At 40.6% G+C, this 24,900-nt stretch overlaps 1 protein-coding gene across 2 annotated transcripts; it reads left to right on the top strand.

Moving 5' to 3' along the window:
* The first annotated feature begins 471 nt into the window (after window positions 1-471).
* On the top strand, window positions 472-24,076 carry LOC111565886 (vitamin D3 receptor B). 2 transcript variants are annotated; one of them, XM_035946413.2, is made up of 10 exons: window positions 472-1,162; window positions 1,450-1,523; window positions 13,150-13,297; window positions 14,323-14,453; window positions 16,044-16,240; window positions 17,558-17,657; window positions 18,365-18,545; window positions 20,237-20,388; window positions 21,543-21,659; window positions 22,253-24,076. In XM_035946413.2, the coding sequence occupies exons 3-10, from the start codon at window positions 13,152-13,154 to the stop codon at window positions 22,504-22,506; spliced, it is 1,278 nt and encodes a 425-aa protein (XP_035802306.1). In that variant the 5' UTR covers window positions 472-1,162; window positions 1,450-1,523; window positions 13,150-13,151; the 3' UTR covers window positions 22,507-24,076. The 2 variants fall into 2 exon arrangements, with proteins under 2 accessions (XP_035802306.1, XP_023121955.1); XM_023266187.3 differs by having other exon boundaries at window positions 472-1,157.
* Window positions 24,077-24,900: the final 824 nt, after the last annotated feature.

The following is a 24,900-nucleotide window of genomic DNA, read 5'->3' on the forward strand; positions in this document are numbered from 1 at the left end:
CTGCAGAGTAGACACACCCCTCCAATACGCACGCCTCACTGCACACATTTGCAAAGTGTCAAAGAAACCGTGGAGCAAAAGGCACGAACACGCAGATCCCCGCGTAACTCGTGGTCACCGTGTCAGCGGCGTGTTATCAATCGAGGACGGTGAGGTGTCTCGTTATAATTTGCTTTTATTTGATCCACCTCGAGCTCATGCACGGAGCTGCGAACAAAAGACGCAAAATCGAGACGCTTCCCCCTCCTCTCCCAGACCCCCCATCCCCACCCTGCTGGGGACACTGTAAACCGTGCGCGGTGTCGGCACGGTAATCCCACCCCTCCTCCTCACCGCGCACACACCGGCTCTCCGTTGATTCAGAGATCAGAGGCGACTCGGTGTTGCTTTAAACCTCACGCGGTCAAAGTTGTTTACCTCTTCGTTACCTCTGACGTCACGACACACCCCTGTTTGAGGGGGCAGCGCCTCCGCCTAACGAGCACCGCCGCCGACCAAGCAGACCGGGGCTGGACCGCGACGTTACCAACCACAACACGGGAGCCGCGCCGAGCCCACCTGTGATTGGTTACCGTAGGGGCTGGGGGGGAAATCCCTCTTTCCCGTAGAGGTACTAGGGAGGGGGCGGTGCATAACAAAAAGTAATGGCCATCTATTTGGGTCCTGAAGAAGGAGGAATAGCCTGTTTCTTGTCGGACTACCGAAGGTGTGTTTGACTTTTCTCCATGTTAGCGCGTACGTGTAGCCGTTAGTGACACCGGGCGGCGTTTCGACCGTGTCGCCGCCGTCGTATTTCGGTTGCCCTGCGGTAGCAGAACGGTTAATAAGCTGGCTGAACTTGGCGCCGCGTTTTAGGGTTAAAGCAGTCAGCTAGCCACGCTAACGCTAGCTACTACCACCAACCAACCAACCGCCGCTGCTGCCGTGCGAGCCAGCGTCTGGAAGGGCGGACGAGTTTGACGTTTTCTCCCCCCCCTCCTCAGAAGTCTCCTCACATTTCTTGAGTTTTCTGGTCTCTGCGCGGTCGTCTCTCCTTCCGAGCTAAACCTACCAGAGTCAACATGGAGGAGACACTTTGCGAGAGCATGAAGACGACGGCGACTGACGACGACTAAAGAGGATTAAAAGCAACTCGGTCTTGATGGGGGAAAGTTGAGGTGAGGTATGAAACTCGCATGCACAGGAGGAATGCTAAAGTCGAGAGTTGAGTTGTTGTCATTTCTGTTGCTTAACACCTCCGAAGAAGCAGATCAGCACAGTTTAACTCTGCCGTTTTATCAGGGTGTTTGCCTACGTAGTTGCTCAACTGCTATATGATTACCACTGAGTGTATATATTGCTGTTGAAAATAGTTCAGCGTTACATAAACAGAGCAACTGCAGGTCAGGTACTAGGGTAAAGGCCCACTCACTGACTTGCGACATGCCATTTTGCTTTTGTATTGAACAGGATTAACAACTTGGGATAAACTGAAGAAAGGTTTCAAGTCTCACCTATTGTGCAAGGGCATGCTAAAACCACAGGTGAGTCTTTTCTTTTTGCTTTTAAGTCCTACCTGGATTTGTGCGCTCTTGTTGATTGACAGTGAAGTTGTCTAATCACACGTGATTAAAGTGTAACTTTTGCTGCATTAAAGTTCAGCATTATGCACAGATTTTCTGGGATTGTTCTCATGACTTCACAGCTGTACTTTGGTTGTTATGAATTCATCCACTCATACCATTTGAAAATAAATCCCAGAGGAATAAGCCAGTACTTGGTTAATTGAGTGTGACCTGTAGAGACATGACCTAAATCAGTGACACTCCAAACACCAAAGGACTGAGGCTTGACTTTAGATGTTGTGTAATAAAATCTGCAGAAGGGAACAGAAAGTTTGCCAATGTTATCCAATTACCTATAAACCGATTTTATCTGAAATGAAAAATATAAAAGCATTCAAAGCTGTTAATATTTAATTTTAAAAGTTACAGAATTTTTAAACAGACTGCTACCTGTCTAGACACATTTAATTGAACACACTGAATTTTTAATTTGCAGAATAAGATATTGATAAGCTGCAAAATTCCGCTCTTTTGTCTTTGCCTGTATGAGTCCGTGTATTACAGTTATTTTGTCACTCCCAAAAACACCATATACACAGTTGCTTTGTAGAATTATTTATGTCTCTTAAAAGTACTTATGTTTTTACACCATAGGCCCTACTTACCTAGTCATGGTGAACGGAGCCATTGGATGATAATGACATCATTAATTACTACAAGTCTCTTGTCTCATTTAAGTGTGAAATTTCAGCAATCTCCAGCTCTTCCCTGCCTCCACTGTTCATCTCTGAGAAGTAAATTTAAAAGGAACAAGTACAACTAACAACATGTTGTATTATATATTTGCCCCCCCCTTCCATTTATGCTGAAAAATAGCAGGCATATAGAGTATACATTTATAAAGAAAGGTGACAAATTAATGGAAAAACCAGAATAAATAAGTGGAGATACACAACAAAGGCAAATGCTTCCACACAGGTGAACTGCACGGTACAATTAGGCAGTTAACATTCAGTCATGCTCTGTGGCGTGTGTAAAAAATGCAAACCCAGCTGATTCAGATTTTGCATCAAGAGGAAAGAAAAGTGACTTTGGAAGAGGGTTAATTGTTGGGGCACAGTTAGCAGGAGCTTTTGTTAAAAAGTGACTAAAATGCCATCTGTATTTAGATCTGTGGGAAAGACGTCAGTAAATAGGATACACAGTTGTGGTCAACAGCACACGTTTGATGATCGAGATTTTCCTGCCATGGTTTTGATCCACTTGCCCTTTTTAGAAGGAGAGGTTTGTGCAGTTTGATACAAAGTTGTTCTTAGTGATCTCTATATCCTGTCCTATCTGTCCTTATGGGAGTGGTGATCTCCACAGGGCACGAGAAGTCACTGAAGGGTTTGCTTAGTATAAAAATCAAGTGAATCACATGTTGTGGCCTTCATAGTCACCAGCCTGCAACTCAAGGGAACGCTTATTGGAGATTTTAGAACATGTTAGACAGCCCTCTCCACCAGAATCATCGTAACACCAAATGAGTGAAAACTTTTTGCAGGAATGGTGTTTATCCATTCGGTAGAGTTATAGAAACTTGGAGAGTCAATGCCAAGTTGCCTTAAAGCTTTTCATCAACTTACTAGAACGTTTTTTTGATGTGTTTTCCTCTCATTTGTTCCCTCTGTATGTTGTGTTTTTTAGCTGCTTTACTGATTTCGGAAAATTAATTGTATTTCCTATCCCAGCATTTTGCTGACATGAGGTCAATGGTCATATGTGTTTTAAATTTTTAATGATATGTACGTTTTAATGATATGGAAATTTACTGAGTAGTGAATAGTATTTGGGAACTCAACCCAAATGAGGATCAAGTTGTTGGACTGAGTGCAGACCTGCAGTAGGAAGCTTCAAAATGGGCTTGGTTTGTGTCTTTATTGACTGTAACTATAGCAGGTTGTTTATGGAGCGATGTGCCGTGGTGATGGTACAGTCCATTAGGTCTCCTATACACTGAAATACCCCACCCCCTCCACCCTTTCGTGACTACAGTAATTGGTTGCTTCCTCTTACATATGACCCTATAGAAAGAAAGAGGCTGCTGTACTTAACTGTAAAGACCCACTTGTATGTACCTCTGTGCATACGTGCTGTTTTCCCACATACGTTCAGTTGCCTTTGAGACTAATGAAGTGTTAACTTTTCCCTAATGTCTTCGGGTCCTCAATTACCTCCTGTGGTTGATGGTTTCTAGGCCAAACACATCACACAGGTAATATTTGTTGTATATTAAGAGCAAGTCAGGCAGAAAAAATCTTCTAGGAAATCAAAATATATGTCACCGTTTAGTATCTAGGGAATTTGATGTATATCCTAATTTCTTTTTAATTCTGCATTGTGTATAAATAGATTACGAATGAAATTTTGGTGTGATTGTATAGTTTTTCACCTAGCATGAGCAGACTTTTTATTGTAAATACAATTGACAGGCATTTCTTATAGTTTATGTTTTTAATAGAAGTATTGCCTGAAAGAGAGACAGTATTTTATGGAGGTTATATAACTTGACTTTTGAGCTAAGTGCTTTTGCACCCACCTCACCCACATGTCTGTAGTCTGTCCGGTTCTGTCCAGTTGGCTTTCTGCGTACACGATCTGTGCTAGAGAATGTGCATTTTCTGTCAAATTCAGCATAGGCATAAACAGGACTTTTGGTGTGTGTTTGAGTGGGCCTCTCCCTGCCTCGTCTCTTTCCCCTCTCCAGAGTCCAGCAAGGGGCCCAGCAGAAGGGGGCAGGCTGCCGTCACTGCCTCTCTCTCCCCTTGCTGGCCAGCAGCGGGGCCTGGGTGTTAGTGGGGGGAGCGAGGCGGGTACAGAGACCATAGGGTTGGACACGGGACATGGGACCCCCCCGCCCCTTCCACCCCAGTTTAGCCCATCCTGTGTGGGGCACAGGTCACCTTGTCATGTGCTATTACTGCTGCTGTAACATGCTCCCTGTGATCGTAGGAAAAGAGCATGAGATAGACTTGTGGAGGCTGCAGGAGGGAGAATGAGAGAGAGGGAAGCGAAGAGACAGGACTGGACTAGTCTGCTCAGCCAGTTGTTTAGCTGCATTACAGACTCAGTTTGTCTACTTTGTTGTTGTTAGGTCCACATTGTCTCTTTTTGTCCATTGTATTCTTTCCTCTATCTGTTCTGCCTGTTTATTGTAGTTTTTTTTCCTACAGAAATTTCTAAACACCAAACAGATTTAAATGAAACTTCTTCTATCACTAATCCCACATCCCTACCTGCCCGCTCTTTTAAATTTTCCCTTTCTTCCACTTTTTGCTGGCATTGTGGGCTCTTATGTGCTTCTCTGTGTGAATCACAAGGCCATGTATTTCCATTGTTGCCCTGTTCTCTCTGCAGCCCGGGTCATTCCAGATCTGATTTGTTTTATGTCTTTTCTGTACTCGTAGTGACCCAGCCCGAGGTATGCAGTAAAACACGTTGCCTTATGTTTTCTCCCTTCTCCTTCCAACTCTCATCAACTTCTCTCTGTATTTTCTCTGCCTCTCTCTTCCATTATATCTTTCTCCTACTGTATTGCTGTCTTTTTTTCTCCTTTAGAGAAACTTTTGGCAGCATGGAACAATTTCAGAACCATTTGTGGGATTGCGTCATGTGATGTAGATGGAGGATGCTCACTGGACTGTCATACAGGGCCTCCTTCTCTCACTTTGGCGTTCCACAGCAATCCCTCTCTTTCTTCCACTGCTGTTATAGGTCTGGATGTGATTCTGACTCTGACTCTTATGTGTTGGGATGTGGTCTGTAAGCTCATTGCTGACATTCTTGGGACATGATGCCAGAGGTTTTTTATTTCCCGCTTTCCCTTCTCTCTTCTGCACGTCTGTGTGCACTTAAAATGATCCCTCCTTGAAATGCTGTCTAGATCCTCCCCTTTACTCACTTTGTTATATCTTGCCCTGTCTTCAATCACATTTCATCTCAACACCCAGGCCCTAATGGCCCCACTTAATTAGGTTTGTTAGGTGGTGGGTGTAGGTTGATGGTGGGTTTTATAATCACTTGATATTGACTTTGATGAAACTTAATCTAACATCTGGGCTGCGCTCCAAATCTTTTGCACAGCTGAGGTCTCATTTATGTTTCTTCTCTAACAGGGCACCTGACAACGAAAACCAATGACCACTTTCCTGTTTGGTAATCACATACTTGTGATGCAGCTGGAAATCAAATGCCGAGTTCAACAGAGAGAAATAAGTTACCTTATGAGTGCTATTGGACTCCTGCCATAGTCCACATTGGCACTTATCCCTGTATGAATATCTCACAGCAGTTCAAACTCCCTGGAGGTAGAGTAACTGGCAGAATACACACGTTCATGCAGTACTATATTGAAAAGGCAGCATTATTAGTGCAAAAGTGTCATCATTAAAGGAAGACGCTTCACATATTAGCTGGAAACAAGTCTCACTCTCTGTTCCTCAGATTCACACCATCTGTAGTGGAGACCTAATATTGCACTGATTGACAACAAATGTCAACTAATTACAAAGTGCACATTGTTACAGGGATGCAGATGGTGAAAACAGTTTACGCTGATAAATGAGATAAGGGTTTTTGTCATTTTCTGAGATATTATGCAAACTTTGATGGGATATTCTTTCAACTCCACTGAGTTACAACCCTGTCAGGTGTTCATTAATACATATTTAATCACTGGAATTTTAATGTAGTAAACGTTATAAGGATATTCTGTTTTCTGACAAGATGAGTGGTTTTTAAGACATGTTGATCTTAATTCAGTCCAGGCCGCTAAGACCAAAAGACCATTTATTTTTAGAATTGATGACCCCTTCAACTGTTGAGCATTAAGTCTTCTGCAGACAGTGTCACATCTTTAAATCTAACCTGGGCCTGGTTATAACATCAGTCCCTGGATTATGAGAAACATGCGTGTCATTTTAGCCATAATGTGAATAAATCAAAGGTGGAAAAGATGAGTCACTGCCTCACTGCATGCTAAGTAGCACTTGTTCTCCCTCAGTTAGTCCTTTGGGTAAAAAGAAGGGGGAAACTCCCTGGCCTCTCCTTTGACTCTGCCACCAAAATTGGGGTAATGTCTTTATTTTGCAGCTTTCACCACCCAGTTGAAATGACATGCTAGAGTCAGTTTGTGGTACCATGCATAATTACAGCAAGCCTCATCCCTTGCTCATCGACCACTGCTGCTGTCTCACTCAGACCTCCTAACTCCAGTCTTTCAGTGAACTTTGCTTTGCCTTCTTTTAATGATTTGATTTCTCAGATGGACAGAGTCCCTAAATTATTTCTAAAGTGAAGGTATTCAGTTGTGGAGAGAAATATGTAGTCTGTACAAAATATGCTTCTTTACTGCTTTCATCTCCATAGTACTGAAAAACTGGTTGGGTCAAATTGAATTTTTTTCTTTTGTATTTCTGACATTGAATATATATGGCTGTTGAACAGTTGGTGCAACATTCAAAGTTCAGGAAACATTATTTTTCCACAACTTAATGTTATTTTAAATACTTTTGACGATCAACCATCTGGTAATCAGATTAATCAACTGAAAAAGTCGCAATTGAAATTAATTGCAGCCCTAGTTTTTAGGTGGTCCTTTTTTGGTCCAACCACCTTCACAAGCCCATAAAACTGAGTTACCTAGCATGGTTGAACCTGATTTATGGTCTGTCCAAATGTCAGATGGTTTGATAACCCTCTTGCCTCACACTTTTTAGGGGTCTAGTTAGGGTGCGTGTGTGCCAACCATTTGCTGTAACTTTGTGAAACTGACAAAATTACTTTCATACCCATGACACAATTAACCAGCTGTATATAGGAGAAAGGAGTGAGGGTCATTGTGCTTTTTTCATTTGTTCCTCAACAGATTTTGACAGTTATCATGTGTATTAGTGCAACACTGTCAGTGCCTCCCTGTAGAGATTGTAGAAAATGTGTGCCATCATCCCTCTGTCCACCCCCTCTCTATAACCAACTTTTCACTCCACCTTGTAGTGTGGCCACTTGGAACCACTGTAAACACACTTGTTTTCATTCTGAGTGACTCCAACCCAGCCCATATCTCTGACTGGGTGAGTAGGAGGGTGTGATGGTTGTCACATGTGGCAAAACCCAGCCTACCACCTCCAACACATCAGTGCCTTGAACCTTCAGCCTGGATGAGACTTGCATCGGGTTAGAAATATCAATTCTCACACATACAATACAGTTGCCCAGCCGACAGATTTCACACTGATCAGTGTAAAAACACGCAAACAACACACAAAAAACAGCTCAGTGATTTCAAAATGGGACTGAAGCAGGACCAGCAGAAATTAATCATACTATAAATGCGATTCCAACATGAATAGAATATTGCTTTTCCCCTGATCCTTCTCAAGATGAAGGGCTGTCAGAGATGAAACGTGCATTTATATTTAGCCAGTAGTTGAAGTGGCTTATGACTGTGTATTTTTAGCCAGCTTTTTAAATAACAAAAACAGCTTGTTTGTATTGAGGGCTTTCTTTGGGTCACTGTTTTGCGTCTGCTCCTCATACTATTTGTCCCTCCTTTCCACAACTGCCAGCAGGGTACAGTGAGCCGTTGTGACACAGAAAGTCACGGTGACAAAGAGGTCACCCCTCCCCTACTTGCTGTATCCAAGTATATATGTTTTTACTCATAGCTCCTAATGTCCCCCTCATGACACTCCTCCCTGGCCTGCTTCTATCGTGCATCTCTCTCTCCTCCTACACTACTCTCACTGCTCACTTCTGTGGGCTGGCATTTCCTCTCTCTGAATGCATGAGCAGCATTCACAGGGCAGTAGACGGGAACTCGTCTGAAGTATCCATGTAGCGGGGGATAATGGCCACATAAGCAGAGTGAAAACATTCCTACCCTGTGATGTTCTCAATGGTGACATGGTGAGAAGATTACAGAAGCGAGAGGAAATTGTGCTGCCGCAAAAGCATTCAGTGTTACACCGTTAAACCTGTATTTTTGTACTTACGACTGAGTAAGTAGTGGTTCAGTCACTCTTGTATACTGTATTCACTGCTTCAAAAGACAACACATTCAATAAACAAGTCAGCAACATAAGAGATTCAAAGTGTTTTATGTAAACCAGAAGAGCTGACTTAATGATCAGGTAGAAGTTGTCAGGAGATTTGTCTCCTACAGCTGGTGTAAGCTTATTCTTACTCTAGTCATGTGGTTCAGACAAGCTGCCTTAATTACCCAGAATGCCTCTACACTCCACATGGAATATGTGCAACTTTCAGTGTCATTCATTATTTGTCTGTCCCTCTTTCATCTAATTTGACCATTTCATTTATTTATAGCTTTTGACCACTGATCTGTAGCAATTCCTGGTATGTGATACTTTGTTAGAGTTCATTTGATGCCCAAGGTGACAGCTGTGATGAGAATCATAACTTCAAACAACATCTCTTGTCTTGGAATAAACCAGTTACACCTTTGCTGAGCACTTTTCATTTAAGAGACTTAAACATATCTAGATTATCAGGAAGATAGAAGTAGTCAGAAATCAATTTCTTTACATTCCTGTTGAATGTCAACTGTGTCTAAAGAAGTGTGAATATCTACCACGTTCAGTCGAGTGATGGTTAAAAAGGATGGCTTTGTGAGGGACACATGTTGCAACTACAAAGCCATCGTGATATTGTTGTTTGTAAGCAACTTATACAAATATGTCATGCGTGATTGCATGAAAGGACGGATGTAAAGATGTAGAAAATGAGTTTGAAAACAATGGTCTAGTCACAGATTTAGTCCCTGTGCTCCAGAAGTGCTCAAGGAAGTATGATAGGAATCAAGCAGTCAAATAAAAAATCGACACGTAAGTAATAGCTCGAGTATGATAGTTGGACTTCTGCTGAAAATAAAAATGTAGGGACAGCTTTGATAGTGCTTGACAGCCCATTTGTTTTTTATTTCACTGTGTAAACATAGAATCAGCTCACTTGTTGGCATTTAGGTTAGTACTGTAACATCACAATGCCATATCAGACAATTTAAATAATTAAGGAAGTTGCACACAGCACCTCGCCAATTCGGAGACACAGATGTTGCTGTGGGATGGCCTGTTTAATGAAAAAGAAAGAAATGACCTGATATTTTACATTTGTTTGTTCTGTATGTGTCTGAAGGATTTCAAGGGTTGTGTGAGAGTTAGCAATGATGTGTTACAGTTGAAGCAGGAGCTGGACGCTGGCAAAATGTGATTGTAGATGGCAGAACAGAGCTTAACCCCAGTGACCTGCAGCCCATTTTAACCCCTACTTTTTAATTTTATCACCATAGTCGATGGAAAATTCTGGCTTTGGTTAAGAAGTTGGCTGGAATGGAGTTAAAGGAAGAGAAGAACTTTCTAATCAGTGATTACACATGTCAGCAGTAGAAAAGGTAAATGTGGAAAAAGTAAATCCGATCATATCGAATTATATGTCCGCAGAAACATTGCAGATCCCTTCTGCAGCAAAGACCATTTGTTGCTGTCCACCTATATCCTCAGTGTGCTCTAAAGATCTTATTTCTGTTATAAAATAAACTGCTTCTGTTTGCAGGGAGCAACAAATCTGTTCAACGCCTGAGAGGCTTATAGGTTCAACACATAGGAATTCAACATTTGTTAGCTCCAAAAGTTGCTAGACTCCCAAGTTTTTAAGCTGATACAATCTGTAGCATAATACGCAATTTCCCTACGGCTTCAGTAACAGTCAAAACACAGCTGATTCTCTTGGGGGAAAAATAGTTTAGGTGCAATCATACAATCTACGATTACACTCCTTTTGCAAATTTCAAGTCAAATGTTGTAATATTTGTCGTGTCCTCTATTAGTCAGCCTTCAGAAAAAAAAATAAAATAAAAAAAAATCCATACCTTTTTGTCCTTAATGGAACTTCACTCAACCATGTAAACTAATAAAAAAGCACAGTAATACTGTTTTGTCCGTAGACTTTATGCCACTGTAACACAGGAGAGTAATATTATGCATAATTATCACAATGACAGATTTGATTGATGCTGCCAAAAAGTGTACCCACAATATGTATATCATTCAAGACTGAGACAATCAGGAGAAGCCTAGAGCTAAAAACCTGTTTCCTGGCTTTGCATGCCCGAGACTGGAATGAGTACAGATCTGGTCTAATAACCTGATGCATTATTTAGAGCTCTCTCAATTCTACCGTGCATTTAGTCTAATGGCCTGTCAAGGCTGAATGCAATCACAGAGGACTGACTTCAATGATCATTCGCTGATATAGTAAGGTAAATGGGTGTTTTGGTTCACTGTGAGTGATGAGTGTAAAGGTCCGCTGGGAGTAGTTGGCCTACGTACAATGGGGCTGATTTTATGCTTTATTATAAGGCTGTGAACCCTTTCTACTGGTCAGGATTGTATAACGTTACATTATATCACAGCAATTAGGGGTTTGTGTTTTTGTGTTTTGCTGGATCATCGAGTACTTTGTGTGCTGATAATGTGCCACCTCTCTAAATACCAGCAGGGCTTTGTTTAAAGACTGTATCTGAGAAAGATCAACACCAGGCTTCTCACATTGCCTGGCATGATTTCTTTGTTTAGTGTGTAACTGCTCTACTACAGTTTCACCAAAACAGTAATTTTAGATAAAGGATGTCCCAAACAAACTTGCAACAACATAGTGTTGTAGCCGATTCTAAAAGCTATCTCAGAATCGAAAAAGTGGTCCACAAAATACATTTTTACTTAAGAATTATGACCATTAAGAAGCTACAACTTCTAGGATTGAACCTGAAAGTTTGGTAAACCCTTATAATACAAAGGATTAAATCCAATAGACTCTTTGGTTCCTCAGAGTCCTGGCTAGTATGGAAAATTCTTATTATTTAGGATACATTGAGTGTGAATTCTTCAAGCGTATGCCCATTCATATTTTCGTCCCCTTGTTATCAAGTGTAGTTGTATAGTAAATAGCCTCGGCACCTTATCTTGTTGTGTCCATGAATTAATGTTAATACAACGCTGTCCGATAGACATGAAATTTGTTTTAATATGATTGGTGTTTAGTGTCGCCTGGTATAACACTCTGAAGGACCTCTGCATCAACATTTGTGATGTGAGAAAGGCTGAGTGGAAGAAAGAAACATAAATTGTGCAATGAGACGGTTAGGAACAACAAGAATTTAGCACACACCGTTACCTGTTCTTTCACTTGATGGTAGTTAGTAATCATAATAAAACAAAGCAAAATAGATTGGTCAGCGTCACTACATAAATAGTAAAATGACTTATTTGTAAGACCCGTCTTGCTACATTTCTGTTTGGATGTCATTTTTTGCTTGTCTGTAATGGGAAAAAAATGACTGCTGTACTTTTGGTTTTCTTTACATCACCTGGCCAGAGCCCTCAGCTTCAGTAGCAAGGCCAAACAGTCTAAAGAGTTTCTCTGTGGTTTTTTGTTTGTGAGTTCTGCTCGACTCATCTGCTGAATTCCCTTGAGAATTATTTGCCGACATGTTTTACTGTACTGTAACAGATGTATCAGATATTCCTGGTTGAAGCATGTGGTGCCTATTGTAGCTACTGTAGAGGTTTGAGGCACAGCTATCTATGATGCCTGTAGCAGTAAAGGAATGACTGGATGACTGGATCCTCTGTTTTCTCTCTTCTTTTTACCCTCTGTTTTAATAAATGCTACATGCTCTATTAGTAAAATTAGTTTAAAGACATGCTGTTATTCATATTCACTGTTGAACTACACAGAAAAACAGCAACAAAAGTTGAGACTTTTACCGAGAACAGTGTTTTTTTTACTTTTAATTAGATGTGAATGATGAACAGCCCTGTCAATTTAGTTTAAATTATTCAGTCAGGCCCCTACCTTTAATGGCTGTTGATTTGTGCATTTTGTTGGGGTTTGTATTGGTTTAGTTAGGTTCCCCTCCCACCACTTCCTTCCATCATTTGCTTCGCTTTCTCTCTGCAGTGGAAGCAAAGAAAAAAATAAGAAAGGATCTTTGTGAAAAGGACAGTGATTGTTTGTTTATGAGGATGCTAGCCTTGCGGTGGCGTGCTTTTTTTTTTCTCCTTCTCACGAGGCTGTTAAGTGAAAAAGATACTTGAAGGACAATGTAATCAAAGCATTTTGGCATGTAATAAGGGTTTTTCCACTCGATCCATATGGCTACAGTTCCTCGCCTCAGGATAAAAACACTGGAGCTAAGTTCATCTCCAAGGGGTAGACTTGTTGAATCTGTCCCAGATCAGTTTGGTTGAAATGGAGACCACTGAAATATAAAAGATAGCTATTATTGAACACAATTACAAAAAAAAACATGAATAGCCTTTGACTCTTACTATTCCCATTTTTTATATATCAAGTGAAGTTGAAGACTGAACAGATAAAATTACAATAATACATTTACTTTACACATTAAAAGTTGGAAGGCTATTCCTTGATTTTCTTTTTTTTAGATTACGTGTATAATATTGAGTAAGAATAAATTTGTATAAGCCTGTTTCTACTCTGTCTTTATATCCTTCGATTTTCTTTCTCCACTTCTCTCTCTGTTTAGTGATGGAGCCTACAGTTGTCAGTACGTCCACTTTGGCCCCTGATGAGTTTGATAGGAATGTGCCACGGATCTGCGGTGTGTGTGGTGATAAAGCCACTGGCTTCCACTTCAACGCCATGACCTGTGAAGGCTGCAAGGGCTTTTTCAGGTACACAGATGTTCGCACCAGTATGTGAAGTCAAAACAGACGTAAATTCTTGTGTGTGCAGATATAAACACACACAGCGAGTATGATTTGTGGAGCTGCACAAAAGCTTAACCCCCCCCCCCCCCCCCCCCCGATGGAAAAAGTGTATATTGACCAAGCTATTGACACATGTACACATTGGTATACAAACACAGATCTAAAATTGCATATATACCGGCCACCCACATGCTTACACATATGAAACTAAATTGCCGCCCACAGCTACATAGAAACACACACTAAACTACTGACAACATTCATGTTTGCACTAACGCTCAGCAGCAGGGAAAAATAAAAATGATTTTGATCCAGCGGCTGCTCCCTGCTCGTTGATGCTGACATGAGTTTCTAATTAACCAAACTCAAAACTAGAACAAAAATGATTTTGTGAGTTTGTGTGCGTTTGATGTATTCATCCATTTGGATGTGTTCCTCTTAGCAGCGCTGATATTGAAAGGGAGTGTAGGAAAAAAGACGGATGTTTAACAGTCTCCTTCCTCATCTCTCAGATGGCCCTAGTTTGAACTCTTACGAAGCATGTGTGTGTCTGTGTATTTTTGCTCACATCTGTGTATAAATGTGCATACATACATATCTACCGCTGACTAAATCATTATGCTTTGCGTCAGCATTTGGTAACACTCATCTTTTACCCTCGGATTCCTTGGCACTCATCCATATTTATCCTGTTTCGCTCAGTCCCAAACTTGCTGGGCAAAAATATTTATCCAGTTCTGCCATAATTATTATTTGTGCAAAACACTGTCAAAGGAGCCACTTTTTTTCTTTATTTTACTGAATTCTGATTCTTTACACATACCTTATTTATAAACATAATTACGCTAATGCTCAGCCAAACACATAGAGCCTAAAGTAAAATTTCTCAGTCATACTGACTTCTACAATTTCTTAGAATTTTATTTTTGTGTGCCTACATATTGCAATAGATTTGTATTTTAATAAATGTTAATATACTATTTATTTAGGCGCAGTATGAAGCGCAAGGCCACCTTTACTTGCCCCTTTAATGGCAGTTGCACCATCACGAAGGACAACAGGCGCCACTGCCAGGCATGCCGGCTCAAACGCTGTGTGGACATTGGCATGATGAAAGAGTGTAAGTATGACAGGTGACCTATATGTCTTCAGGGCAATACTCTAACCTGCATGTTTAGGTGTTGTAGGTGGATCCTAGTTTAGCCCTTTGGGTGTACTGCATGTTTTTTTTTTGTTTTTTTTTTTAATCAAAGATCACATTATTAATATTAAATGCATGGATGGGATAATTTAGCCAGCAGTTTATGTGATTTAAAATGCTGAATATGAATATCCTGGGTAGATCCAAGACCACTATAACACACACAGAATCTGTACAAGTGTTCCCTCCCGTATGATAAATACATTAAATTTTTATGTAAAAAAATAGCCTAACATTTAAAATGTCTCGCAGGTTAACGGTGACATGCCTGTGCTGAGTGTGGTTGCGCATTGCTTTCGTCAAGTGGTTATGCCAGTTTACTCTGACACAGCCTACATACAACCTTGTTTTCATTTTCAAAATCCAAATACAGCCAAACCGCACTGGTTTTGTGAGATGTCAGGGTACCAGCTTCCACCTTGCTGTTTTGCAATGTATGGACATGAGCACAATAAGAGGCAGTCTGTGGTTTGGTGTTGAGTGTAGTATGAATAGTAATACTGGTGCTAGCAAGTGAGGGTAGCAACATTTGTTCCTTTAGTCGACTAATCGCACACATCCCTAATATGCACAGCTGATGTTTGCTGGCCTGGGGGCCAACTGTCCCTCATGTAAATATTATGTAATATTTGGACTGAGGTCAAGTGTTTCTGGGTCTTTGCCCCATTAGAGTGTTTACATGTTCAGTTTGAACTACTGGAGCCTCCCCACATTGTGTACACTAAGTATACTCCATGTGAAGTTAAACACTTTATGTACAATCTAACTAGGCCCCTTCTTTCCACAGAATCGTGTTTGTTTTTATAGCCTGTAAATAGCAGGTACGTCTTTTCTTGTTTTCTTGTAATATCCGTATATTGTCCACAGGCCCTTTTTAAGCAAAGGTCTTTCCCTGTCATCTGAATGTTTTCCAAAGAGTGTTTCTGGGAATACCACAAGTGGTAGCGACAACATTGCAATTTACAGTACGTGAACAGAAGCCATTGGCATTGCCGTTGCAAAAACAGCAGCATGTTGTTGAGACCCCGCCCTCTCTCTCTGTCTCTCTCTTCGTCTCTCTCTCTCTGTGTCTCTGTGAGCTAATTCAGTGGCGAAAACAACAAGGAGCGAACAGAACAAAGACAATGCGCTCAGTTGTTCTGTGCAGCAGGGGTGTCCATATGGACCCATCCCCTCCTGATCTCTTCCTCCAGAGAATAACAACACCCCCCCCTCACCCAACACGACTTTGACTTAGCTGTCATCACAATGTACAACACAAATATATAATGAAAGTCTTTGAAAGCGGTATACCACTGATCAGTTTTAGTGTTGTAAATATTCTCTGTCAGTGTGGCTCTTTATATTATATTTTTAAGGTGCTTCCTGTGTCAGCCAAGTGCTTTCTGTTCTCATTTGATAATGTTGTTCTTACACAAAGAAAATCGCCATACATGTTTTTTTTCCTGAAAGTTTATTTTTCCTGTGTGCATATATTTCTAACACTCATTCTACATCTTGCCCCTTTAGTCATTCTGACAGACGAGGAAGTGCAGAGGAAGAAAGACCTTATTCAGCGGCGGAAGGATGAGGAGGCACAGCGAGAAGCAGAGAGGGAAGCGCGGCGGCCCCGACTCACTGATGAACAGAGTCAGGTCATCGCCACACTGGTGGAGGCGCATCACAAAACATATGACGACTCTTACTCTGATTTCTGCCGTTTCAGGGTTTGTGCCTCAATACTTATTCTTCTTATCAAATCAACATAATGCTGTTAGACTCTTCAGAACATTGAAATAAAAACTGAACTAAATACAGGGGGTCCTCGACCTACATCGGAGTTCCGTTCCTATGGAGCGATGCAAGTTGATTTTCTCTGTAAACCAGACCTCGGGTGGAAATGTAAACAAAGCGGCTACTTACATCACGTTATTGATCAGTTCTTTGGAAAAGTCATGAATACCAATGACTTTCATGCATATAGGAGTTGTTTTACAAGACGATATCAGAATATTGCAACTGACTGATTTTGTTGAGGTTTCAATGTTTATTGTTCAGTTTGAGATTTACCTAATGTCAGTGAACGTCCCATGATTAGTTAGCGCACCTCTGATTGGTTGAAAGTCAGCAGTAGTGTGTGTGTGTGTGTGTGTGTGTGTTGCACCGTGCTGTGCCCGTGTGTGTGTCAAGCGAGAGAGAGCTGGGAACGGCAGCTAATTCTGGAGCTAAGTTAAAGGGTTTTTGTAGTTATTTGGGCGTTGGCTACGGCCCACAGTAGCCTGTGTGAAGGTTATATGTTGCACTGTTTTTGCAACTTGACTGATGTTTGTCGGTGTTTCGCCCTGTTCTGGTCATTTTATTATATCTAATTTCACTTACATGGAGATGGCTTTCCTTTTCTTCGAAGCACTGCCAACAGAAGAGTCTGACTTACGCTTGGGAGCCATAAAGAAGGGCCAAAAGTTAGTGAATATAGTACAGTCCAAGGTGGCATACAACTGGCAAACGTAAACAAAGCTGTCTTATAGTTCCCATAGTCAGCTACTTTCACATAACCAGTTCCAACGTAATGACAAAACGCTGTAGGTCGATGACGTCGTAAACCGAGGACCCCCTGTATTACCTTAGTATTAACAAAAATGGTGGTCAGTGCCACTTTCACAGCCCCACAAAATGACAATATTGATATCATTTTCGAAGGAGAGCTTGGATTTTGTTATTCTTTAGTGCATTTCAATGTTGAATTTCGTCCTCTTCCTAAAATGCCAACAATCATGTTTTGTACCGTTAACACACACAGTGGTCCCTCAAATCATTTCTCCTGAGGAATCTCATTCCCACAAAACGCACACGTGGCCCTACACAAATCCATTAATTTAATGCAATTTTTTTTTTAGCAGCAAAATATCATGTTGTATTTTCTAAAATTAAAATTGATACTTTTTACTGCATGAATGTATAAAAGTCTTTCTAGGATCAAATGACTCATCACTTTGGTTTTTCTTTGTAGCGACTGAACAAACATCCTCCTTTCTCCTGTCTAGCCTCCTGTGCGTGAGGGCCCAGTGACACGAAGTGCCAGCAGAGCTGCCTCTCTCCACTCTCTGTCTGATGCCTCCTCTGACTCCTTCAGTCACTCTCCAGGTAAAAGATACACTTTATAAAGACTTCTCTTAGGATCTAGTGTGAACAGTGACTGCTTGGTAATAAAAAAGCAAGAAATGCAACAATCATAACTAATGAAAACTACTTGACTTGGATTAAAAAATAGACTGTTTTAATTGACAAACATTTTTTTGAGAAAAGACTTTTTTTTTTTTTTTTTTTTAACAGATTATTCTTAACTTAAAATGGTTCTAGTTTCCAGTTCAGTTGTTTGCATGTGGGCTTATGTAATCTGTTAGGCTGCTTTACTGAGAATCCAGTGGAAATCCTGTGAATAACCTGTACCCTGCAGACACCTAACCCCCACTAGTAAACACCAGGTCATTAATGCATCTGTCACTAATGGAGTGAACACAGCAAGCAGCATGGTCACGTGGGCTACCACCAACACTCAGCAGGGGCAAATAACAAACCCACCTAGCTCGGCATGCTTCGCATATTGTCTTAGATGTCATTTCACTTCTACTGACCTGACATTGGTGCATTGTCAAATGATTCTTTCTGTCAACAGGTCTTCTTTCTTCCATGATTGTTGTCTTTTGTTACAGCACATTGTGTATGTTCTTAGAGAAACAGTGTGAAATTCACAAGCTGTCCTAAACACTTTTTTCTTCTTCCTTGTGTACTCTTCTCACCTTTGTCCTCTTTTGTTTTCTCATCTGCTTTCTTTTATCTGGTCACTACAGAGTCAGTAGACACGAAAATGAACTTCAACAACCTGCTGATGATGTACCAGGAGCAGGGCAGCAGCCCCGACTCCAGTGAAGAGGAGGGCTCCAGCTTCTCCATGCTGCCCCACCTGGCTGACCTGGTCTCCTATAGTATCCAGAAGGTCATTGGCTTTGCTAAGATGATACCTGGGTTCAGGTATGCGTGTGTTGTGTGTGCATGTTAAGAGTGTCTTTCTGTCTGTCACAGTCCTGCTGCCTCTTTGCTTTAGTTGTTAATAACTGATGTTATTTAAAAGAAGCCATCTTTTCTGGCGAGTTTGACTTCAGGCCCTCTAGACTGACCAAAAAGTGCTCTGACTAAATATGTGATGACTATTATGAAATGGCAATAAAATTGTAATTAAATTTGAAAGATTCATTTCCGACCTATAATAATAGTAATAATAATGTTAGAGAAGAGGAGAGGGGGCAATTTTTTTGAGCTTCACTGAATTTTTGTGTCTACCAAGAAATTTCTAATTACAGAATATTCTTTAATTTCTTGTTTGTTTTTTATTTGTTTTTGTTTGCTATCAAATAGTCTTGCCTTTGTAACCAAATGGTGAAGCCTGCCAGTGCTGGTGTCAATGTACTTGTGGAACTCCTCATGTATTTTTTATTTGCTTGTCTCATGGTGACTCTTTACCTTAATGTGTGTTGAAGACTTTGTACACATACTTGTTTTTTTCTCTTCTATTGACGTTGTGTCATAGCGATGGTTGTAGTCTAAAGGCCATAGCGTACTGATAAAGTGCATATTACAGATGGCTGACACATTTTAGAATATATTGTAAACTGTGGTGTTCCTTAACTGGCTGAGGTTATTCATTAGCCCTGGTCATTAATTTGAGATTCAGTCCAGGCTATTAGTAGGTTATTGCCTGGCTTTAGAGGAAGATACTCCTCCAGTGCTCAGCAGTCAGCTTTCTGTCTTACACATACACCCACGAGTTGTGTATATGATGATCACACATTTTTTTTATGAGCATGAGATATATCTGATACAAGAAAAACTGTGTTGCATATATACAGCTTTTAATGATACAATATTCATTCTTAAACTATATGGAGGAGAATTTTTTTATAATAGCCTTTATAAAAGGAACTGAGTTTAGAGAACAATAGGCCTTCTGATTTGAAAGGCAAAATTACGGCTGACCAAGGTCTTATCATTGTTTCTGTCTTACCTTCCTCACATGGAAATCGTCGTCTTCCAGAGTGTTTGTTTCTCAGTGTGCTGACAGAGACTAACTCACCAGGTCTCGGGGGGTCACCTACAGTCAAAGCTAAAACGAGTCAGGGCCTGTATTTCCTGAAAGTTGTCATTCCCACTGGCAACAAATGATGGACATGACAGAATTAACTTTGGAATGTTTATCCACTTATGATCTGCTCTCTTCCTTGAAAAATACCTCGACCTCCCCTAAAGATCTGCAGCTTTCAGCTGTTGTCTCCTGTACAGTTCACTAGTGTCATTTTGCAACATTTACAGACATGTAACATTTCGGTAACTGTGACAGTGGCGACAACTGGAACAGTCTCAGTTTGACTTTGTAACATGTGTGTCCCACACACAATAGGCCACCACAGCAAGAGGAAGCTAACAGAAAGTAATGCTTGGATGTGTTTTTTTTCCCCTGCATACCCTATGATCTGATAAACTTTGAAGACTGTGATTGTCCTTGAACACATAGCCATTAAACTGATGATAACGGATGAACTCACATAAACACACAATATGGACACGTACATACTTGGCACGTTTTAACTTGATTAACTTGTTTTTAAGACCTCTTTATTTAATAGTTTGCTATTTGCAGAACGTAATGGCTGGTTTTTCCCCCGTAGAGAGTTGACTGCAGAGGACCAGATTGCTCTGCTCAAGTCCAGTGCCATTGAGGTGATCATGCTGCGCTCAAATCAGAGCTTCAACCTGGAAGACATGTCCTGGAGCTGTGGTGGGCCTGACTTTAAATACCAGATCAGTGATGTCACCAAAGGTCAGTCTGAACACTGTCATGTGTGCAGTTTGACTGCTGTGAAGACACGGCAGTTTTCGGGACTATATTTGTGCATGCCTGTCAACTCTTTTTGCTCAGCTGATTGTTAAAGAAAAGATGTGCGTGTTATACATTAACACGTTTACTTAGTGGCAGGAGGAAACGGCCTGCTCTTAAGGAGGTGACCCTATCATTAGTGTGGGAGTACAGATAATGTTACTGGCAGTGGCCTGTGCACACACCCATAGGCAAAAGATGCTAATGCAAGTGTTTCTGCAAAACCAGTCTTACATATCCAAAGAAGCCCCTGTGGGCACGGCTTTCATTTGCCTTTCAAACAAGACCCCCTCTTTCTTGGACTATGGAAAGAATATCACTCCTGACCTGCTCAACACACAAAACAACCACTGACTGAACCAGGAGAAGAAGCTCTGTTGTACTCCTCTGAAAATAGCCCTGAATAGTTGACACGTACATGACTGGAATGTGGATGTGCTTTTTTAATGCAGTGATCAATAGTGCATAAGTTTTGAACTCTCTTCCATGTGGGATCTAGTCCCTGAAAGCTTCTGCATAGCAGCCTCTTAGAAAAAATTGTATATGTCAAGGTAGTTAAAATTAAAATGTTTTTTTTTTTTTTTAAAAAACAGATCTCAAAGATACAGCAAACAACAAAAAACTGTGTGACAATTACCCCAAAAAAGCACAGTAAAGAATAAGAAAAATGTTTCGTTATAGATGACATTTTTCTACAGGCACAGTTCAGCATGTGCTCAGAAAGAAATGAGTTTTAATACACAATGCAGCCGTAGAATTACAGAAAGGAGGCACATTCACAATAATCATTAAAAACCTTTGATCGATATTGCGTTTCTTCTCATTTACAAATATGCATTAACAAATCCCTTAAGAAATGGCATATGCACCGATCTTCAACTTTTCTTCTCAAATGAATCTGCAAGCCAGTAGTTCAGTCAAAACAAACTTGGGAATACATAGCATGCAATTAAAGAATCTTCACCAGAGATCATTCCAACAGGCAAAATGAAATATTAATGAGTTACAGGGATGGTAACATTCCCTTGAGGGCGTTTCTTATGTGATATAATTTGGAGCTGCACTGATTGTAATGATTTGTTGATATTTTTTTTTAGCGGGCCACACTCTGGAGCTGCTGGAGCCACTGGTAAAGTTCCAGGTGGGCCTGAAGAAGCTCAACCTGCACGAGGAGGAACATGTGCTGCTCATGGCCATCTGTTTGCTTTCTCCAGGTACTGGTGGTCTGACTGTGTGGAGGAGGGAAAATGTAGAGGGTCGTCATGAATTGTTGATGATTGATCTCATTTGCTTACTTTCCAGTAGGGAAAATATTCTATATGGTTTGAATTGTGGCAAAGTATCAAGTTAAACATTTTAATCAGACAATATTTAAAGCATTGTGTCTACATACATCACATTGAGGTGCAGGTCTATGCTATTTGAACAGTTTTGTGTGGAGCAGCCTTTATGTGATCATATATTCGTGTGTAAGGTATGCCTTTACGGAAGATACAGTGCATATATTATACATGTACATAGCAAGCATGTGTAACTAAGTGGATATTTGCATCCCTTTGTGTGTATGAGGTACCTCATTAACAATGCATATGCGCTCTGCCAGATCTAAAATTAGCAAGCCACCTAACCAGAATGCTGGAAATAGCTTAAAAATTTCACTTCTTGTTGTTTTTCAGGATACGGTTTATTTGACAATAAACCCAAACACTGTAATCTGCACTTTCCTGCCATTTTTACATCTGATTTCTGTTGCTGTTCTGTTGCTTGTGTACACAACCATAAATATATCTCCCCTCCCCTGCTGCAGACCGCCCAGGTGTGCAGGATCACGCACGGATCGAAGCCCTTCAAGACCGGCTGTCAGAGACCCTGCAGGCCTACATCCAGCTTCACCACCCAGGAGGACGGCTGCTGTACGCCAAGATGATCCAGAAGCTGGCGGACCTGCGCAGCCTCAATGAGGAGCACTCCAAACAGTACCGCTCACTGTCCTTCCAGCCGGAGCACAGCATGCAGCTCACCCCGCTGGTGTTGGAGGTGTTCGGCAGCGAAGTCTCCTAGAAGCCACCTCCGAGCCCCAGTGGTGGAGAGGAAGCCGGAGATGAGACCCCGGAGGCGGAAAATGGAGGAAGGGAGCTGAGGATGTGGTGAATGAACTAAATGCAGGTGTGGAGTATGAAACAAGTGAAGAGAGAAAGAAGTGTGTGTGTGCGTGCATGTGTTTATCTGTGTGTGGCTTCATCTATGTGTCACATCTAAAGAAGTCTATCTTGGTGTAAAGGCCAAGGTTGTATGGGGAGCAAGCAGATGTTAAGAGACACAGTAAACAAGGGAAATTCATAGAGTACAAATTGAACTATACATACAACTTCTGCCTATATACAGTGTTTTTGTCTGTATTTAAATCAACAAACAGCTGCTTCAAATGCCTGGACATTTTATGTGTGTACATGTTGTGCACACACCAACACAACAAACATACTCAGTTATTCATTTAGCCATTCAGTTGAGCTACCTCTTGGTTTTACTGGGGTTGTTTTATATTTACATCACCTATGTGAAACAGTAACTTTTACAAAGAACAGTTTAGATACAGTACAGACTACATTTCAGTTTACCGGTGCAAAAGCAGTGCCTGCACATCATTTTGAATTTTTGATGATTCATGTACTTTGTTTATTTTGTTTTTAATCTACTTCTCTCCAAGGCAGCATTTGTATATGACTGTGTATACAATTGAAACACATGCCTTTCACCTTTCACCAAAGGTATGGTCAAGTACTTTCTGAAAAAGCTTCCAGTACCTAAAAATAACCTTGCTGCTCCATGGCTCGCTTCACCCATGCAGCCACTCGGCAAGTTTTCTGACTAGCCTCACAACCTATGAAGGAAAATATCATTATGTAGGTTTATACTGCAGAGTACAGAGCATAGTCTGTAATTTAGTGAGGTTTTCATAGGACTTTAGGGTGCCTGGTTTGAGGTGAGAATTAGCCACTAAATGTGTTAGCTACTTTTACACTGCTAACTGTCAATCAAACCAAGCCAGCACTGTGGTTTGTTACTCTCTTTTGAAATTGTTTTTCATTACTCTTCTCTTTTGTTTAATTGTTTATTTTCATGTAAATAGTTAAATGCTATCACATGTATCCTAAGCACTGTTATACCACCTTTTACTTAAGCCTATGTATTGATATACAGTATCTATATTATCACAGATTTTTAAAGGGCTAAAATGCCAAATCTAACTGGAATAGTCATTCGAGGCCAAAGCAAGGGGCCTGTCTTCTTAATATATAGCTGCATACCATACTTGGAATTGGCATAGATATGGACATAATTGCAATAGATGCTTTTTGTTTTATACGTCACTACACTTTTAAAACAATTCCATGAATTGTTCCTCTTCAGTATACGGTGAGCTCGGTGGGCGGAGAGCTTGGGAAGCTGCTTCAGACCTCCACAGATATCACACCCCTTTCGTTTCTGACTGGGAAGTGGATTTTCTAGAATGTCTGAGGGCCTGGATGTGGTGGCAGCGATGCCCCACGCCTCCACACCCTGGCCCTCCTGTTTGATGATGTATGCTGCGCAGCCCTCTAGTGGCTGCATCATGTAAATACCAGGTATATAAATATATATATATATATATATATATATATATATATATATATATATATATATATATATATATATATATATATATATATATATATATATATTTATATATTTATAAATATATATATAAATATAATATGTCTGCCGCTGTATATAGGGCTACATAGATTTTCAAAGTTATTTTGTTTTCAAATATATATATATATGCAAATACAATTGACCCTTTTTTGTTTATGATCAATTATTACCATGTTCTGAAACACTATGCTCTTTGTCTTTATTTTTATTGTTATTTTTTTGGATGGAAAGATTTAGGAATGGCTTAAACAGCGGTTGCTCGTGCTTTTGACACAGTTAGATCTGTTAAGTGGAGGGCTGATGTTAATTTCAATGGTTCATTTTCAGAAAGAGGACAAGCTAATCATACTGTGCTGCTCTCAAATATAAGCCATATAGATCACCAAGCTAGTTATACACGTGATACATTACAGTATATCAAAATGATGACTCCAGGGCCTTGGACAGTCTCATAATATAGTCAAGTAAATGTATATATGCTATTAATCTATGGCTTTTGGAACGTGAGCTTGTATGCCTTCTCTCTGCTGTCAGTCATCTTTGGCTTATGCTTCATCAGACAGCATCTAATTGCTTATAAACCAAACTGCCAAGAGACTTCAAATGCTTATGTTTACGGGCCAGTAATGTGTGGCTTGCTGCATGTGGGATTATAGTAAAATTACACAACGTGACATGTCAATATCGAGACAATTCCCCAAAGAAATGTTAAGTCCATTTCCTGCCAAGTGCAAATGATTCCACTGGAGACAACTTTGC

This window comes from Amphiprion ocellaris, chromosome 5 (assembly GCF_022539595.1).
Source record: "Amphiprion ocellaris isolate individual 3 ecotype Okinawa chromosome 5, ASM2253959v1, whole genome shotgun sequence".
In the NCBI taxonomy this organism is placed as follows: Eukaryota; Metazoa; Chordata; class Actinopteri; family Pomacentridae; genus Amphiprion; species Amphiprion ocellaris.

Coding starts and splice junctions, on each gene's coding strand:
- LOC111565886 (XM_035946413.2), top strand. CDS start 13,152: ATGGAGCCTACAGTTGTCAGTACGTCCACTTTGGCCCCTGATGAGTTT. Junction 17,658..18,364: donor CTCCTTCAGTCACTCTCCAG/GTAAAAGATACA, acceptor TGGTCACTACAG/AGTCAGTAGACACGAAAATG. Junction 21,660..22,252: donor CATCTGTTTGCTTTCTCCAG/GTACTGGTGGTC, acceptor CCCCTGCTGCAG/ACCGCCCAGGTGTGCAGGAT.